Genomic DNA, 19,801 nt, shown 5'->3' with positions numbered 1-19,801 from the left:
AAGAGTACGTATTTTTACGTACATAAAAAAATTTCATGTACAAAGCAACGTACGGTAGGTACCACGTACACTACATTTGGTACCACCTTGCAATGAAGAGGCTTGCTGCCCAGAAGAAGTATCCTACTGAAAATCACGACGACCATTCCTTCTATGGTTGGGACGATTGTGTCGTCGATTGTCACAGACTTGGACACTCCAAGTCAAGAATCAATGGCGACAGCACCAAATAACCACTTCAAACAATTCGCAGATCACAATAGATTTGCACTGGCTCGGCGGAGTTCCGTGTCTAGAGATATTGACCCCAAAGACTGGCGCCCCTTTCGGTATTTCTTTTTGTATTAATCAGTTCAAAGTACAAGAGAGTGGGTCGAGATTCACTCTCAGACTCTGCGTCCAGATGCTCTGAGAAGTGAGGCCCTCACCACTAATTTAAAGATTACAAGGGATGCCCAAAAGCAGAGCCCCAAAAGCTTGAAAGCAAAAGCAAATTCTCTCTCTCTCTCAATGAGAGTAAAAATAAAGCAATTCAATTTTCTCTCTCTCATCCAATTCTTTTCATAGCAAAAAGCCAAAAGCTTGAATTTGTGTCGCTCAAAAATAATTTAAATTTCCCCCCCCCCCCCCCCCCCCCCCCTCCGCGATTTTCGGAAATTAGGGTTTCTTGCAGAAATTAGGATTTCTGTTGTCGGTAGCCACGTCATCACTTTGTGACATACCCCCCTCTTGAAAGCATTGTAATCGACTACGATTACGCTTGCAAAACCGACAAAAGCCATAAACCGTCTTAGCAGACACTGATTGTTAGTACCTAAGTACTAGGAACACACATCTAGCACATGTACCAAATCGACAGTCACATCACACGACATCACATGACATTCAACATTCATTCGGATCTTAGAGCATGATTTATCGGCAATGTAGCTAGCAATCACATCTAGGTCCAATCGAGACCTCATCGATGTCCAATTGACTAACCCCTATTGCAACCATGTCTATTCGAGATCAATCAGAACAAAATGCTACAGTCATTTCGTCTATCAGTTCCTGCACTTAAAAGAAGTCAAGAACAAATCAGTATCATAATCAGGAATTCCATTTCATAAAGTCATCCAACAGAATACTGTCAGCTCTCAGCATCCCTGAAGCTCAAAGAGACATCAGTGACTTTAGTATCAAAATCAAGCCATCTGTTGACAAAGGAGCGGAGTAACTCCCCTCTTGTGCATCCCACTGCACCAGATCTTCGGCCAAGCTGAATTTCTGGGTTCCGTTTGGAGTAGACTATGCTAAACCAAAACATCGAGGTAAAGTTTCACAATCCGAGGAGTATCTGCTAGGTCTTCCTCCTCCATCAACTTCGCATCAAATGCAGGAAAGTTCTTGAACTTAACCAAGAACCGCCTTCGAACTTTACCTTTAGTCTTCGTATCATTATGTGCCATCACCTTTAAAAGGTTTCAAGAGACTCACATGGAATGCATTGTGAATCCTCCAAGTATCTGGCAGTTTCAATTGGAAGGAGACATCATTTATCTTTTCAATGATCTGGAAGGGTCCGTAGTATCGCATACTAAGCTTTGGAAAAGCTTCTCCCTTCCCTTTTTCTGTGCCTTGTCAAAACGTAAGAGCACCCAATCATCCTCCTTCAATTTCAAGTCACGACGATGGCGATCCGCTGCCTTTTTTCTGTCGTTCTTGAGACTTCTGCAAAGTCTCGCGAAGCTCGGCAAAAGCCGTATCCAAATCTCGCGAATATTCATCCGCTTCAAATATCTAATCTTTCGTGCTCAGGAAGGATGGAACCTTGGCAGCACTTTCAACAATCTCAAATGGCATCTTCCCCGTCGAAGAGTGTATCTTGTTATAGTAGGCAAATTCCACCAAAGGTAAGTTCTTTTCCCATTGAGTCTTCTGATCCGAGATACAAGACTTCAATAAATCTAAAACCACTGTATTGGCAATCTCAGATTGCTCGTCAGTCTACAAGTGGAACGATGAAGAGAACTGCAACCGCGTGCCAATGTTCTCCCAAATTGCCTTCCAAAACAAACTCATATATCTGGGGTCTCTGTCAGAGACAATTGTCTCAGGCGTGCCATGTATTCGGAAAATCATCGTGATCATTCTGTGTTCTCGCGAGATCAAAAATGAAATCCATTGCAATACTTTCCCAGGGGTGGGTAGGTATAGGTAAAGGCTGTAACAATCCCTGTGCCTTATGCCTGTCAAACTTGACCTTCTGGCATACTGCGCACAAACTCTTCCACATCCGTTTTGAGTCTCGGCCAAAAGAATTATCTCTCTACCCCTTTCATGGTGGTAGCAATGCCGCGGTGACCCGTAAAAAGGTGGACAGTGGCATTCAGTCATAACCTTTTCCCTCAACAGCTGTGTAACGTACAACATGGTTTTTCTCATCAAGTAGCCTTCCCGAAGGGAGTATCCTGCTACTGTCTCCCCATCCCGTATCCGTGTGAAAATATCTGCAAAATTTGTATCTATGGCATACTGGACGACCATATCCACAAAGCTCCTATGATGTATCGCGGAAAAAGCCAGAACCAACGGCTTCCGAGACAAAGCATCTGCCACCACATTCGTCTGTCCCTGCACATGGACAATCTGGAAGTGAAACTGTGACAAGATGTTCGCCCACCGCATCTGCTTTCCGAAAGCTGCTTCTGTGACAAGAAGTAGCGCAAACTCTGATGGTCTGTAAAGACAGTAAAATCCGCTCCGAGTAGGTAATGCCGCCACTAAGTAAGAGCATGGATAACCGCCAAAAGCTCTTTCTTATAAATCTGTGTTGTCATCTCTGCCATAGAGAACAATCGGCTCTTGTAAGCAATGACATGGCCTTCTTGCATCAAGACCGCACCCAGACTACGACCACAAGCATCACAATATACTTCAAATGACTTCTGCAAGTCCGGCAAAGTCAAAACCGGTCCCGTAGTCAATTTCTCTTTCAAGGTCCCAAAGGCAGTCACCTCTGTGGATCCCCACGAGAAAGAGACTCCTTTCTGTGTCAAGATATGCAAAGGGGAAGCAACCTCTGCAAACTTTCGTATGAACCGCATGTAGTACGAACACTGTCCCAAGAAGCTTCTAACTTCATGGACATTCTTCAAATCGGGCCAATCACGGATAGTCTTTGTCTTGACCGGGTCCATTTGCACTCCTGCTGCTAAGACAAAGTGTCCCAAAAAGTCTCTGAAGCAGATGATCTTTGTGTTCTGCCTCATTCTTGGAGAAACAATGATATCATCAAAGAAAGTGCCAACAAATAGCCTGTACTCTCGAAAAATCCCGTCCATCATCCGGTTAAATGTCGGAGGAGCATTGGTTAAGCCAAAAGGCATCACCAAAAACTCAAATAATCCAAAAAGTAGTCCGGAAGGCTGTCTTGCAGACGTTCCTGTCGCGATTCGGATCTGATGATATCCACTCTTCAGATCAATCCTGCTAAAGCACGAGGATCCTTGTAACCTGTCAAGTATATCATCGATCCTAGAAATCGGAAATCTCTTCTTGATGGTGATTTTGTTGAGACGCAAATTGTTGGAAATTTAAATTATTTTTGAGAGACGCAAATTCAAGCTTTTGGCTTTTTGCTATGAAAAGAATTGGATGAGAGAGAGAAAATTGAATTGCTTTATTTTTACTCTCATTGAGAGAGAGAGAGAGAATTTTCTTTTGCTTTCAAGCCTTTGGGGCTCTGCTTTTGGGCATCCCTTGTAATCTTTAAATTAGTGGTGAGGGCCTCACTTCTCAGAGCATCTGGACGCAGAGTCTAAGAGTGAATCTCGACCCACTCTCTTGTACTTTGAACTGATTAATACAAAAAGAAATACCGAAAGGGGCGCCAGTCTTTGGGGCCAATATCTCTAGACACGGAACTCCGCCGAGCCAGTGCAAATCTATTGTGATCTGCGAATTGTTTGAAGTGGTTATTTGGTGCTGTCGCCATTGATTCTTGACTTGGAGTGTCCAAGTCTGTGACAATCGACGACACAATCGTCCCAATCATAGAAGGAATGGTCGTCGTGATTTTCAGCAAGATACTTCTTCTGGGCAGCAAGCCTCTTCATCGCAAGGTGGTACCAAACGTATTGTACGTGGTACCACTGTACGTTGCTCTGTACAGGAAATTTTTTTATGTACGTAAAAATACGTACTCTTGTGAAAAAACCGCAAAGTACTAAATTTTCTAGGACATTTCCAATAAAACACAAGAGAGAATCCAACAACTTATAGAGACATTCAAAGATACGTTTTACAAGACAACCACATACTGTGTAACTACTACAAGAGACTTACATTTTTATTTTAAATCAGCACCGTACGGGCTCCACACCCAAAACAAAAAAAAAAAAAAAAAAACGGCGTACGGATCATTCTGTACGTTATGGATCCGCACAGAACATCCGTACGGTACGGAACCGATCCGTACGTACGTGTTGATCCAACCTTGTTTCATCGGCTCCTTCAACCTCCCACTCCAACCGTCCAAGATTATGCACAATTTGCAATGGACAGCACAGGTGGTATGAGTGTCCCAAGAAGCCAAACCCTTCAAATCCTCGCCAGAATTCTCACATGGAGACCACAATTTCAGAACCTATCCACAGCCAACCTCCTATCCCAGACAAAGGCAAGCAAGCAGCACGTTGTGTTCGAGTTTCTAAGGTGGTGAGTGCCTTAATGTTAAATGCTCGAAATCATGTTGTTGCTCAAGTGGATCTTTCGAATCAGGTTCTTAGCCTCCTTGGCTTTGTTGACAAGCAGCCAATCAATGTTCTTGTGGATAGTGAGTGTTCTACTAATTTCGTCAGCACATCCTTGATTATCAAACTTCGCCTTCAAACACAACCTAGCAAGGCGGCTTACCAAGTAGAACTTGCTAATGGTTCCTTTCTCGAGTGCAACAAAAGGATTGAAAAGCTCGATTTTCAGACTCGGGATTAACAGGATCACCTTGGTTTTTCAGTTATGCCCTTGTCACATTACGAGTTGATCCTTGGCCAATCTTGGTTATTTCAGTATGATCCAATAATCAGTTTCAGAGATCAGTCAATTCGGCTCTTTCACAAGCAACAGGAAATAGAGCTTCGTGGTCTTTTCAGTACCAAACCCATTATATTGGTTTCTGCTTCACAAGTCAAACGGCTGGTTCGAAAATGTGATTGTCCTACTGCCTTAATCATGTTGCGAGATGTCAAACACGGTGCAAAAGAAAAAGTTAAATCCTCCTCAAACATTGCTTATTTGCAACAAGCCTTCTTTCAACCCATCTAGACTTGTTTCCCGACGAGCTACCAACAACTTTGCCTCCTCGGCTTCCAGTGGATCATCCCATAGATTTGATCCTCGGCCAACCTCTACCAATTCGAGCCCCTTATCGAGTTTCATACTCAAAATCTCAAGAGATAGAGCGGCAGCTAGAAGATTTGTTGGATAAAGGTCATATTCGCCCAAGCAAAAGTCTCTTTGGTGCTCCTCTCCTATTGGTCAAGAAGAAAGATGGGTCTATACGTCTTTGCATCGACTATCGTGCTTTGAATAAGTTGACAATTAAAAACAAGTTTCCCCTGCCTCGCATCAACGAGTTATTTGATCAGTTATTGGGAGGAAAGATCTACTCCAAAATTGATCTAAAGTCAGGGTATCACCAAATTCGCATTCGCATTGGTGATGATTACAAGACAACTTTTCGCACAAAGTATGGTCACTATGAATTTTTGGTATTGCCATTCAGGTTAACCAATGCCCCGGCCTCTTTCATGAGGCTGATGAACGAAATCTTCGGACCTTACTAGGACAAGTTTATGATCGTATATTTGAATGACATTCTGGTTTTCAATCGAACGATGGCTGATCAAAAGGAACATTTGCAGCTTGTCTTCCAAATTCTGCGAACCAATGTACTATACATCAACAAGAAGAAAAGTGATTTCTTCAAGAATCGGGTGGAATACCTTGGTCATATTATTTCTGCTAATGGCGTTGCAGTAGATCCCAAGAAAATACACGTCATTGTGGATTGGACTTTACCGCTCACCATCTCAGATATGCGCTCTTTTTTGGGACTTGCAAATTTCTATCATACCAAGGTGCACAAGTTCTCGGATATTGCAGCTCCTTTGACCGAGCTTACCAAGCAGGATAAACTTCAATGGACTGAAAAAGCGAAACAGTCGTTCAAAGCCCTTAAACATGCCTTGACGACACCTCCAGTCTTGGCTATTGCAGATCCCACTCAACCTTTTCAGGTAATGACACATGCGTCAGATTGTGCTTCTGGAGGTGTTCTTATGCAGAATGAGCGTGTCATTGCTTTTGACAGCCGCAAATTTTCAGCCATTCAAATGAGATACCCAGTTTATGACAAGGAATTCTTGGCCATTGTTCATGCTTACCGCACTTGGAAATACTATCTTCTTGGCGCAGATTCCGTGATGCAGACAGATCATCAGTCATTAACATACATTTTTACTCAACCAGTGAAGAATTCTCGTCAAGGACAATGGGTTAGTTCTTGGCAAATTTTCATATGATTATTCAATACGTGCCGGGCCTTGCAAATGCAATTGCTGATGCCTTAAGCCGCATGCCGCGCGCTATCAACTCTGCCATTTTTGGTATGCAGATGGAAATACCTGCTTGCTTCAAGCATGACTATTTGACAGATAGAGATTTTGGAGATGCATTTCAAGCTCTTAAATCCTCTACGCCGACTCCTACAGAGATGAATATGTTTGCAGCATACACCATCCGAACCGGCCACCTTACCGCGTGAGCCGAGCCTCAAATGAAGAGATTATGAACCAAGTGAAAGACCTTTTGGAAAAGCTTCTTATTCAGTCCAGTACTTCACCCTATTGCTCTCCGGTGTTGTTGGTTTTAAAGAAAGCCGGATGTTGGAGAATGTGCATTGATTATAGAGCTCTCAATAAAATCACCATCAAGAACAGATTTTCGTGTAAGATGCAGCAGAAGTGAATGTTGAACTTTGCTCAAGATAAGTGCTCCGAACTTTGCTCAAGGGTTCCTTTTACTTACGCAAGGGAGAGCCTTCCGTTCCTTTAGTGAGAGACTGCAAATGATCACAAACAAAGTGAATGACACTGTGAATGAAGGTACTGAGACTGAGAGATAGAGAGAGAAGAGAATACGACACCAAAATGTTGTCAAATCCTCCTCCAAGGGCCCCTCTCTCGATGGCGAGAGAAGTCTATGCTATTGATTGCACAAATCTGATACAAGGTGTTGATGCAAGTACTTGATGCTATGATGCAATGAGGATCTAAATCGGTGACGATGACGACGACAAGGACGACGGCTGGCTGAAAAACGTTGTCTTTAGAGGTTAGAGACGAGGCTGAATCTGGCTGAAAACGCTAGTGAATTTGGCTGTAAAAACGCTGAAGTATCTGGCTGTAAAAACGTTGATGCTGGCTGCTCTTATCTGCTGAAAACACTGGAACAAGCTGCTGAAAACGCTGGTACAAACGCTGATGCAAGCTGTCCAAAAACGCTGATGCAGATTGTTGGAAAACACTGATATAAAGGCTGATCTGCAAACACGGCAAAGGCTGATTTGCAAACGCTGAATGCAGAGGAATCTTGGCGGTGTTGGCGGCAGTACTTGATGAGAAAACGTTGTTCTTGCTGAGGTTCTTGCTGAGGAGAAATCTAGAGGGTCTGCTACAGATTTTGTCTGTGCTCTCTTGGTTTCTTCTGCTCTACTGAGTGATTGCCAGGTTTCTTTTATATTAACTTAGCAAATTTGCCCTACCCAGTTTCCCAACAGTCACTTATTAATAATAAATGAGAAGTGGCTAAAATAGGGAAAATGGGTTCTGTGCCCTGTAAAATGCTCATGATGGTTATTGAATGTAATGCTGATGATCATGCTATGTGCAACCAGACGATATGCAACTACTCTAAGTGCCTTGACATGCACGGCATGCGGTAGCTTGTCCACATGCACATAGGGTTAGATGTGCACGTGACATCCCCTCCTTTTTAAAGTGAGGTACTGGTACGGATCTGCATGGCTTCCTTGTAGACTGCCTTTGAAAAACTCTTCATCGACCCACACTGCCTCGTGGGTTCCTCGATCCTTTAACTTCAAAGAGTACTATCTCAATTGCTTCTTTGAATCATGGCGAAACCAATGCAACAACACTTGCTCCGGCTCCATGACTTGCTGCTTCATCGATGATCTCTGGTTCTTCTTCTTCGAAAATGTCCTTCGGAGGTATTCCCTGAAACACTTTCAACCAAGAAACATGGAAAACGTTGTGCATTGACCATGAGTTAGGCAATTGCAATTTCATTGAAACCTCATTTATCTTTTTAATGATAGGAAATGGATCATACATTCTGAAAGACAACTTAGGACATTTATTTCCAACTTGCTTAAGACGTTGCTTTATAATTCTTAAATAAACCCAATCCGCTTCCTTGATCGAAACATCCTCACGATGCTTGTTAGCCTGGCGTGAGTATGAGCCTTGCTTAGCAGAAGCTTCACACTCTCAGAAATCTCATCCAACGACTGACTTTCAGCATTGGCATCAGGTATTTGACTAAGCGAGCGAGTCAAAAGTGACTGTAACGGAAGGCCAAAAACTGCCTCATACGGAGTTCGACCAATGGCAGAGGGAAAAGATCCAAAAACGCTAGGGCTGAAACTGGAGTCTTGTTGCAAAAACGCTAGTGTTTTTGTTAGTCCTGCTGTTGTCAACTGCTCTGCAATGCAAAAACGCCAAGGCTGATCTGGGGATGAAAACGCTCGGTCCTTGCAGATGCAAAAACGCTAGGTCTGCTAATGGGGGTCTTGCTGAGAAGTTGCCTGTTGAACAAAGTGTTCCTGCTGCCTCTTCTGCAAGAGTCCACTAGAGCTAGGTTTTCTTTTATAAATGCTTGTCAAATTTGCCCTACCTAGTTCCCAATAAAAGTCACTTAAAAATAATAAGTGGAAATTTGCTAAAATAGGAAAAATAGGTCTATTTTATAAATGCTTGTCAAAATTGCCCTACCTAGTTCCCAATAAAAGTCACTTAAAAATAATAAGTGAAAATTGGCTAAAATAGGGAAAATAGGTCTATGCACTGTAAAAATTCTCCTGATGAGTTCTGATGGAAATCTGATGATCATGTTGTGTGCACTTAGAGGATATGCATCTACTCTAAGTGTCTGGACATGCATAGTCTGCGCACAGACTCACAAAAGTGCCAGAACACTTCCTAAGCTAGGCTGACTGGACTGAATTGAACCCTTGTCATGAAGTAGCTTGTCCGCGTACACATAGGGTTAGATGTGCACGTGACACCTTACCTGATGGTATCCACTTTTGAGATCAACCTTACTGAAAACCTTTGCCCCATTGAGCCTATCGAGGATATACTCAATGCAAGGCATCGGAAACTTGTTCTTGACGGTCATCTTGTTCAATGCCCTATAATCAACACACAAACGAGACGAACCATCCTTCTTGCGGACAAACAAAATAGGAGCAGCAAAAGGACTTATACTTGGACGTATGAATCCTCTGGCCACCAACTTCGTGAGTTACTGCTCTAACTCTTCTTCCTAAGTCTTGTTCAAACTGTAGGGAGCCTTACTAACAGGCTGTGCCCCCTCCGTGAGCTCGATGCGATGGTCCTCCGACCGGGTGGGAGACGGGGTGGAAGATCATCCTACAAAAAGAGATGCTTAAACTTGGTAAACAAAGCTAAATACCTGTCTGGAGCCTGAATCCTCTGGGTAACTGGAGCGGCATAGATGAATGCCGCTTGTGCTCCCGTCGTAATTCACGCTTTGCCTGCACATGAGAAATGAGAGGCAAAGAAAGCAAACCCTCCTCAGCACAAATGATCACGGAAGAGTCACTTTTGGCATTTAATATGAGAGTATTGTCCTCCCAATCAATGAGAGGGTTATGCTCACGAAACCATCTAATGCCCAAAAGCATATCACATCCTGAAAGAGGAGACACGACAAAATTCCTCCGGAAGGCATCTTGTTGAACTATAAACAACACATCACGGCACTCTTGCGTGATGAGAGAGTCCATACCTGGAGCAAAGCCACACACCTCGAGAGGAGATGTCTGACTAACCTCTAGGCGGGCTCTCTCTACAAGAGAGACACTAATCACATCATGCATACTGCCTGGATCAAACAATATGACAAAACGCTGACCCTTCACATGACCATAACACTTCATGAGAGACTCATCAATGTGTGTGTAAGAAACATGTGAAGACTCAAACTGATTCATTAAAGTGCTTGTGGTAGTTGTGGGTTCTTTGGGTTCTTTAGGTGGGGCTGTCTTAGGACAAGCTGCTTTAATGTGACCCTTGACGTGACACTGATAACAACGACCTTGCTTAGCATAAATGACTTATTCTTCTGCCGTTATGTATCCTCCTATAATTCCTTTTGCGGTTTTTTCATCCGGGGTTACCTTAGATTTAGCAGGTGTTTTAGCTTTACCCTTCGATTCATTTTGTGAGTTCTTTTCCGAAGGATTAGAGGAAGATTGGCTAGAAGAGTTACCATTCTTACCGTTTTGAGGGTTCTGAGAAGTCTGAGAGGTACTTTGAGAAGCCTTGTTTTCCTTAGGCTTTCCCTTATTGTGCTTCATCTCTTGTGTGAGAGCAATCGCTGCCGCCTTGTTGAGATCGATTGGATCGAGTACCTCGACATCATACTTGATATACTCGTCCAATCCATAAAGGAATGCCTCCTTGCGCTCATCATCCGATTTGCGTAATTGGGTGCCGAGCTGCAAAACATGATTAGAGAAAGGCATAACTGGCATACCATTTTGCTTGAGGTTGCGCCAATCGTCCTTCAACCATGTGAGGTACTGGGGTGGCATAAACCGCACCTTAAGCTTGTCTTGGAAGTCAGCCCAATTGGAAGAAAGGGGCGCACCTTCCTCGACTTCCTCTAGGTGCGCGGTTAACTGTGCCTCTTGCCATGCGTGGTACCAATTAATGGCATCACCGGCAAGGTACATAGCTGCCGTCAAAACCTTGCTATTTCTTGTCTTCTTAGTTGTCGCAAAGTAAGCATTAAATTGATGCAATCAAGAATGAATAATAGTATCCATCTTACCGTCATACTTACTGAACGTCAACTTCTGTGTGACAGGGTTGTTGGAGTCCGAATCTCTGCTTGTGCTACTTGATGAACTACCAACTTCTTTGACTGGTTCGGACTTTGAGGTGAGTACTTATAGGACCAACTCTTGCATGCGCTGGTCTCTCTATGCCTCACGCACTCCAAGGCCGCTCGTCTTTCTTCGACCCCCAAGCGCGCTTGCTCGCGCACATGCTCCAAGGCTAACCGTCTTTCTTCGTCCACCAAGCGTACTTGCTCACGCTCACGCTCCAAGGCTAACGTCGTTCTTCGCGCTCGCGCTCCAAGGTAGCGCGTTACACCTCTTGTTGTAGCATCATGTCCATCATCGACTTGACCAAAGCCTCCATCGAATTTGGTGCAAACCGTGGCGTAGCTAGGGAAGGGGGAGGATCGGAAAAACCTCCTGGTGGGGAAAATTCTTCTTCACCACCTTCATGCTCATCACCTTCATGCAAAGTATCCATTCCGCTTCGGGTGATGACCATACACTGAGATCTTGGGTTCTTAAGTTCACGAGGAACTTGGGGTCTTGAGGTTCTTGGGTTCTTGAGTCCTTGAGTTCTTGAGGTTCTTGAGGTTCTTTCTTTAGCTTGCAATCCATGTTAGAGAAGGATCTTCTCTTACCCGAGCTCAACTCTTCCCTGCGGGCGCACCCCTTGGCGGCCTTGCGCTCACACCAAGGTTGCTTTTTCCCACCTCACGTCGATTGGCCGGCCGCTAAGTGCACGGTCCGCTCTCAATGAGTGAAAAGAGGAACAAGGGGAGGTTGGCCGCTAGACAAGCCCTTCTTTCTTGGGTTACATGTCACTCTTCAAAAACACCATTAGAATTTAGAAATTGACACACCCAAGTGGACTTGGGTTACGTGCGACCGCAACAAGCAGAAAAAAAAAAATTGTGGTTCTTCCCTTGAGTGATACACAAACACTGCCAAAGCTCTGATACCAATGTAAGGTGCAACGGAAGTGAATGTTGAACTTTGCTGAAGATGAGTGCTCCGAACTGTGCTCAAGGGTTCCTTTTACTTACGCAAGGGAGAGCCTTCCGTTCCTTTAGTGAGAGAGTGCAAATGATCACAAACAAAGTAAATGACACTGTGAAGAAAGATACTGAGACAGAGAGAGAGAGAGAGAGAGAGAGAGAGAGAGAGAGAGAGAAGAGAATACGACACCAAAATATTGTCAAACCCTCCTCCAAGGGCCCCTCTCTCGATGGCGAGAGAAGTCTATGCTATTGATTGCACAAATCTAACACAAGGTGCTGATGCAAGTACTTGATGCTATGATGCAATGAGGATCTAAGTCGCTGACGACGGTGACGACGAGGACGACGGCTGGCTGAAAAACGTTGTCTTTAGAGGCTAGAGACGCGGCTGAATCTGGCTGAAAACGCTAGTGAATTTGGCAGTAAAAACGCTGATGCTGGCTGCTCTTATCTGCTGAAAACACTGGAACAAGCCGCTGAAAACGCTGGTACAACCGCTGATGCAGGCTGTCCAAAAACGTTGATGCAGATTGTTGGAAAACGCTGGTCTAAAGGCTGATCTGCAAACACGGCGAAGGCTGATTTGCAAACGCTGAATGCAGAGGAATCTTGGCGGCGTTGGCAGCGGTACTTGATGAGAAAACGTTGTTCTTGCTGAGGAGAAATCTAGAGGGCCTGCTGCAGATTCTGCCTGTGCTCTCTTGGTTTCTTCTGCTCTACTGAGTGACTGCCAGGTTCCTTTTATATTAACTTAGCAAATTTTCCCTACCCAGTTTCCCAACAAAGTCACTTATTAATAATAAGTGAAAAATGGCTAAAATAGGGAAAATGAGTTTTGTGCCCTGTAAAATGCTCATGATGGCTACTGACTGTAATGCTGATGATCATGCTGTGTACAACCAGAGGATATGCAACTACTCATAAGTGTCTGGACATGCACGGCCTGCGCACGGGCTCACAAAGGTGCCAGAACACTTCCTAAGATGACATGAACCCTAGACTTGAAGTAGCTTGTCCACATGCACATAGGGTTAGATGTGCACATGACATTCCAATTCCGAGGATCAATGATATTCTTGACCGACTACAGGGATCCTCTTGTTTTAGCAGGATCGATTTGAAAAGCAGATATCATCATATCAGAATCGCGTCGGGAGATGTCTACAAGACAGCTTTTCGGACAAGTTTCGGTTTATTACATTTTTGGTGATGCCTTTTGGCCTTAAAAATGCTCCAACAACTTTTAACCGAATGATGGACAGGATTTTCAGAGGGTACAGATCTTTTGTTGGCACTTTCTTTGATGACATTATAGTCTTCTCCAAGGATGAGGCAGAACATAGACGACATCTACTACAAGTCTTTCAGGCATTGCGAGATCACAAGTTGGTGATCAATGCCAAGAAGAGTGAATTTTTCTTACCGGAGATACACTTTCTGGGACACATCGTCTCAGCAACAGGAGTACAGATGGACTCGGCCAAGATTGAAACTATGCGTGATTGGCCCGATTTGAAGAATGTCCATGAAGTTAGAAGCTTCTTGGGCTTATGTTCTTACTACCGGCAGTTCATTAGAAAGTTTGTAGAGGTTGCTTTGACACAGAAAGGAGTCCCTTTCTTGTGGGGACCCACAGAGGTGACTACCTTTCAAACTTTGAAAAAGAAATTGACTACAGGACCAGTTTTGACTTTGCCGAATTTGCAAAAGTCATTCGAAGTATATTGTGAAGCTTGTGGTCGTAGTCTGGGTGCGGTCTTAATGCAAGAAGGCCATGTCATTGCCTATGAGAGCCGATTGTTTTCAAGGCTGAAATTGACAGCACAGATTTATAAGAAAGAGCTTTTAGCGGTTATCCATGCTCTTACTCAGTGGCGACATTACCTACTCAGAGCCGATTTTACGATCTTCACTGATCATCAGAGTTTACGCTACTTCTTGTCACAGAAGCAGCTATTGGAAAAGCAGATGCAGTGGGCTAACATCTTGTCACAGTTTCACTTCCAGATTGTCCATGTTCAGGGACAGAAGAACTTGGTGGCAAATGCTTTGTCCCGAAAGCCGTTGGTCTTGGCTATTTCCGCGATTCATCATAGAAGCTTCGAGAACATGGTCGATCAGTACGCCACAGATCCAGATTTTTCTGATGTATTCAATCGAATACAGAATGGGGAGGTAGTAGCGGGATATTCCATACGAGATGGCTACTTGATGAAGAAAATGATGTTGTGCGTTACACAGCCGTTGAGGGAAAAGGTTCTAACCGAATGCCACTGTCCTCCATTTACAGGTCATTGCGGCATTGATACCACCTTGAAAGGTGTGGAGCATTACTTCTTTTGGCCAAGACTCATGAAGGATGTGGACGATTTTGTACACAATTGCTTGGTATGCCAGAAGGTCAAGTTTGACAGGCATAAAGCACAAGGATTGTTACAGCCTTTACCCATTCCCACCCGCCCCTGGGAAAGTATTGCTATGGATTTCATTTTTTATCTCCCGAAGACACAGAGTGGACACGATGGTATCTGGACTGTTATTGACAGATTTAGCAAGCAAGCTCATTTCATTCCAGTGAAGAAAACAGTCAAGCCGGATCATTTAGCGAGGCTATTCATTGCCCAAATATTCAGATTACATGGCATGCCTGAGACAATCGTCTCTGACAGAGATTCCCGATTCACGAGTTTGTTTTGGAAGGCTATTTGGGAGAACATTGGCACACGGTTGCAACACTCGTCATCTTTCCACCCGCACACAAATAGGCAATCTGAGATTGCAAATTCAATCGGCTGGATTTATTGAAGTCTTACATTTCTGATCAAAAGACTCAATGGGAAAAGTTTTTGCCCTTGGTGGAATTTGCCTACAATAACACGATCCGCTCTTCGACAGAGAAGGCGCCATTTAAGATTATTGAAGGTGCTACAAAGGTTCCACCCTTCCTAAGCACGAAAGATAAGATTTTTGAAGCCGACCAGTACACGAGGGACTTGGACACCGCTTTTGCCAAGGTCCGAGAGGCTTATTTCTCAAGAAAGACACAAGAAGGCAGCAGATTGACATCCTCGCGATTTGAAATTAAAGGAAGACGATTGGGTGCTGTTACGTTTTGAGAAGGCACGCCTGATAAGAAAAAGGGAAAGGAGCAGCTTTTTCCAAAGCTTAGCATGAGATACTATGGACCTTTCCAAATAAAAGAAAAGATAAATGATGTCTCCTTTATACTGAAGCTGCCCGATACTTGGAGAATTCACAATGCTTTCCATGTGAGTCTCTTGAAGCCTTTTAAAGGCGATGTGCCCGATAATGGGGAGCCAGATGAGCAACCCGAAGTGGCGGAAAGCGAGGAGATACTTGTTTCAGAATAGATACTAGCACATAAAGATAGAAAGATTAAAGGTAAAGTGATTAGACGGTTCTTGGTTAAATTCAAGAACTATCCTCCATTGGATGCGAAGTGAATGGAGGATGAGGACCTAGCAGATACTCCTCAGATGGTGGAACTCAACCTTGAAGCACTTGGTTTAGCATAGTCTACTCCGATAGAACCCAATTTCAACATGGGTGAATCTAGTACAGCGGGCTTGCACAAGAGGGGAATCACTCCGCTCCTTTGTCAACAGATTACCCCGATTTTTGATATAGAGTCACTGATGTCCCTTTCAGTTTCAGGGATACTGCTGGGCTAACAATATTCTGCTGAATGACTTTATGAAATGGAATTCCCGAAAATGATACTGATTGATTTGTACTTAACTTGTTTGAGTGCAAGAACTGAAAGACGAAATGACTGCAGCATTTCGGTCTCATAAATCTCTATAGACATGATTGCAATAAGCATTAGTTAATCGGGCATTTGTGAGGTCCCGACTGGATCTAGATGCGATTACTAAATACGTTGCCGATTAATCATGGTCTGAGATTTGGAATGATTTTGCATGTGTTTTGTCATGTGATGTCCTGTGATGTCAAGTGATGTGACTGTCGATTAGTACATGTGCTAGATGTGTTGTGCCTAGTGCATCGGTACTAACAGTCAGTGTCTGCTAAGACAGTATATGGCCTCTGTCTGTTTTGCAGGCATAATCGAGGGCGATTACAATTCTTTCAAGAGGGGGTTATGTCACAAACTGGTTACGTGGCTAACCCCGGAATACACACATACCGTGCTGATACAGAATCTGCCCGAAAAATACGATGACAGCAGACATGTGGCAGCCCGGATAATGCGGCACAGAATACGCTGGCAGGTTGATGTGGCAAATTGTACAAAAATCAGCTTTTTGCGCTGACTGGTGATGACATGGCAACATACGGATTCCGTAAAATTACGCTGGCTGTTTTTTTATGGCAGCTTTTGGGCAAATTGCTTTTGAATTTGAAAAGCTTTTGATTTTAAAAGATTTTGGGACTCTGCTTTTGGGCATCCCTTGTACCTTTAAATAAGTGGGCAGGGCCTTACTTCTCAGAGCATCTGGACGTAGAGTCTGAGAGTAAGCACCTACTGACTCTTTTGTACTTTGAACACGGATTAATACAAAAAGAAATACCAAAAGGGGCGCCAGTCTTTCGGGCCAATACCTCTAGTCACGAAACTACGTCAGGCCATGTCGACTCTCAAGTGTGAATTGTGAACTGTATTGAAGTGAATCTCTGTTGTGTCGCAATAGAATCTTGACTTGGGGTGTCCAAGTTTGATACAAGTTCACTTAAGATGCCAAAACTCTTTTGTGGGTTCTGCTCCTGGTTCCTTGGGCCCCCGAACGGGGTCCATAGTTGGTGGGAACTTCTCTTTAAAAATAGGCCACTCGGCAAGACTTGTAAGTTGGTGAAAACTTATGCTGTTGTTTCTAGGGTTTAGGCCCCTCGACCAAGATCTGCAAATTGGCTCCATTCTTTAGTGGCTTGACACGTCGGCAATTTATGACATCCCCCCTTCTTGAAAGAAAGTAATCATCTGCAATTACAGCATTTTTGCAAAACAACTCAAGTTGGCTCAAAATTTTCCAAGGATCATTGCGAGGGTCTTGAGGGCATAGTTACCCGAAACAGGAACCCCCAAATGCCTACTTTTGTCCGTTCCGCCCCACATTTCGTCGTTCCGCCTCATGTTCCCCCCGTTATGGAACATTGCTCTGGTTGCACCCCGTTCGGAACGGCATTCCATTCTCGACTCCGTTTTGGGAACGGGACTCGTCTGGAACGCCGTTTCGAAACGTTTGGGCTGTGTTCCGCCCGTTCCTTGTTAAACTGCTTGAGGGACAATCAGTTTTCTCGTTCCAGATCGAAGCTCTTGATATTCTCTTCGATCTTGATATCCTGGGTCGTTGACTTTCCAAAAAAATCTCATCCAATAAGGAGTGTATTCTCATTCCAGATCGGAGCTCTTTATATTCCGGCGTAGCAAAATTAGCCATCACACCCAGATCGTGATCTGTAATAGGTGTCTTAAAGTTACATACCCAAGCAATCTCATCCAATTAGGAATATTTTCAGTGGTTGGCACATCACAATGCAATACAAATGCTCACATATGCATGTTACAAGACATAGAAACATATAGCCACCGATGAACACTCCCCCAAAAATAATTATTCCGGTCCGAGCCATGAGCTGTTCAACGACTCTCGTTACTCCTCCCGCAATTAACCTAAAAAGGTCCATGCCATGAGACATAGAGGCCTTTTACAACCAAACGCCCCCCCAGACCGCAGCCTACGTCGTTTGTAGGTGTTGAGAGTAACCACTACTCGGACTTCTTAATACTCCCCTCTGTAAATAACCATCCACGTCCGGCCCATGAGTAACAACAACAATACTCCCCCGATAAATAACCACAAGGGTCTAGCCCATGAGTATGTGCAAGTATTCTCAAACATCAATTCTCTTCAATACTCCACCCGGGAGTAAATCACCAATCATTGAAGCCAGTATTAAAACCAGTGTCAAACAATTCAAATCGGCACCAAGACAGGTTTAAAACAGATATCATCTATTTCAAACAAATTTCAAACAGCATCAAAGCTCAAACGGATCTAAATACAAAAGATAAATCATTCTGACACATCAGCAGTTTGTGACACGAACCATCTAGTCCAATGCTAGTCTCCAAAATGATATAAATTGTCTATTGCAATAACCCTCTTGTAGCACCTCATTGAAGCCATGGGACTGGAAAGCCCCTCAACTTCCAAACTACCCATGTCCACTCTATCATCTCTTTATGTGGTACCCCAAGATAAAAAGAAGATCTCTTGCACAACCAAAATGTAAGAGAGGTGGGAGAGATCCACTTGTCCTCCTCCATTACGAATGCCAAGGGAAGGTACCATGATGAAGATCAACTGACCAAACCAACTTTCCCAAGGCATCGCCAATCTGACTCTCATACAAGTGTAAGAACTGTCCAAAATCTATTAAATTGATGGCCTCCACCGGTGTCTTATAAGGTATCATAGACAGTCTCCTAAGTCAAAGAGAGCTCATGAAGCATTTGCAATCTGAATCTAATCATAGGAGCTCTCTCTGGACCATCCTGATTGATTTTAAAAATTACCATAACAAGTTGAATAATGATGATATATTATGAGCATGGGCAAAACACTACAAATGGATGAAAATTTCTTTATGGAGAATGCCATTCAGTAGAGCGACAGAGCAAGTTCAAAGTTGTTGAGGCCATTCATGAATGCTTAGCTCAAGCAGGAAGATGAAGTCAAGAATATTGCCTCCAAGCGTAGTAATATTGAAATTACGTAAATCGACAATGTATGCGACAGTTATAATGCAGCTCAAATACTGTGCAAAGAAATAGCTAATGCGAGCAGAATCCTGGACAAATGAATCACACATGATGGGATTAGGAGGTGGCATACCCGGAAGGGAGTATTCTTGGCGAGTTCAACCTCTTCGAGAGGGATGATGACAGGCCAGGGGATGCCAGCCTCCTTGAACATTTCCTCGGTTTCGATGGCCTGCGACTTCTTCAGGATGGATTTGCGGATCTCTTGGGCACTGAGGACCGAGCCGTCGAGGCTCTCTTCCTTGCCGTTAGTGTAGGTAACGGAGACCAGGGGAGGGGTCTCGTCTGTACGGCGCTTGACGAGAATTTGGCACTTGGGGTTGCTGGATTTGGCCTTTTTGGAGTTGCACTGCGCTAGAAACTCCACGGCCGATGCAGACCTCGCATCGAATGCGTTGAACTCGATCTTCACCTTGGTTAGCTGCTTCAGCATTTTTGCCTCTCGTCTCGTTTGATGAGTGAAGAAGAAGTGAGAACATGTTTACAATGCACATTTTTGAGATGAAGTGGGCTTTGTTGTGATAAGGTGAAGAAGAATCACATAGTCGATCGGTGGCATGGGAAATACGATGAAGCCATAACTCGCTAAGTATTATGCAAAAATCTTGGCCAGAGTAACGGATGATCAGAAAGAAGGAGGATGGTTTCTCGTCCTTGTTGTAGTACATACCGAAGCAGCCAAAAAGGCTAGCACTTTTGTAATTAGTATGTCTAACATGTATCCATATGAGCATAGACTCATGGGATGCAATATATTTTCTTTGCAAGATGTTGTGATGTATAGTTGTTCTAGTAGCCATCATCAGCATTTTTCCATCCAGATACTTCAGCGTTTTTACAGCC

At 43.8% G+C, this 19,801-nt stretch overlaps 1 protein-coding gene across 1 annotated transcript in view; it reads right to left on the bottom strand.

Annotated features, from left to right (window-relative positions):
* Positions 1-19,440, bottom strand: part of LOC147455400 (39S ribosomal protein) — a 44,229-nt gene extending 24,789 nt beyond the window's left edge. The window contains exon 1 of the mRNA XM_086514178.1: positions 19,032-19,440. Within this exon, the coding sequence (XP_086370304.1) occupies positions 19,032-19,391 (360 nt within the window). The 5' untranslated portion in view covers positions 19,392-19,440. The remainder of the gene's footprint in view (positions 1-19,031) is intronic.
* Between the last annotated feature and the right edge of the window lie 361 nt (positions 19,441-19,801).

The sequence above is a fragment of the Adiantum capillus-veneris genome, chromosome 6 (genome assembly GCF_014529385.1).
Source record: "Adiantum capillus-veneris isolate H3 chromosome 6, ASM1452938v2, whole genome shotgun sequence".
NCBI classification, from domain to species: Eukaryota; Viridiplantae; Streptophyta; class Polypodiopsida; order Polypodiales; family Pteridaceae; genus Adiantum; species Adiantum capillus-veneris.
Note: the sequence above shows the minus strand (reverse complement) of the source record. Positions and strands in the feature narration are given on the sequence as shown.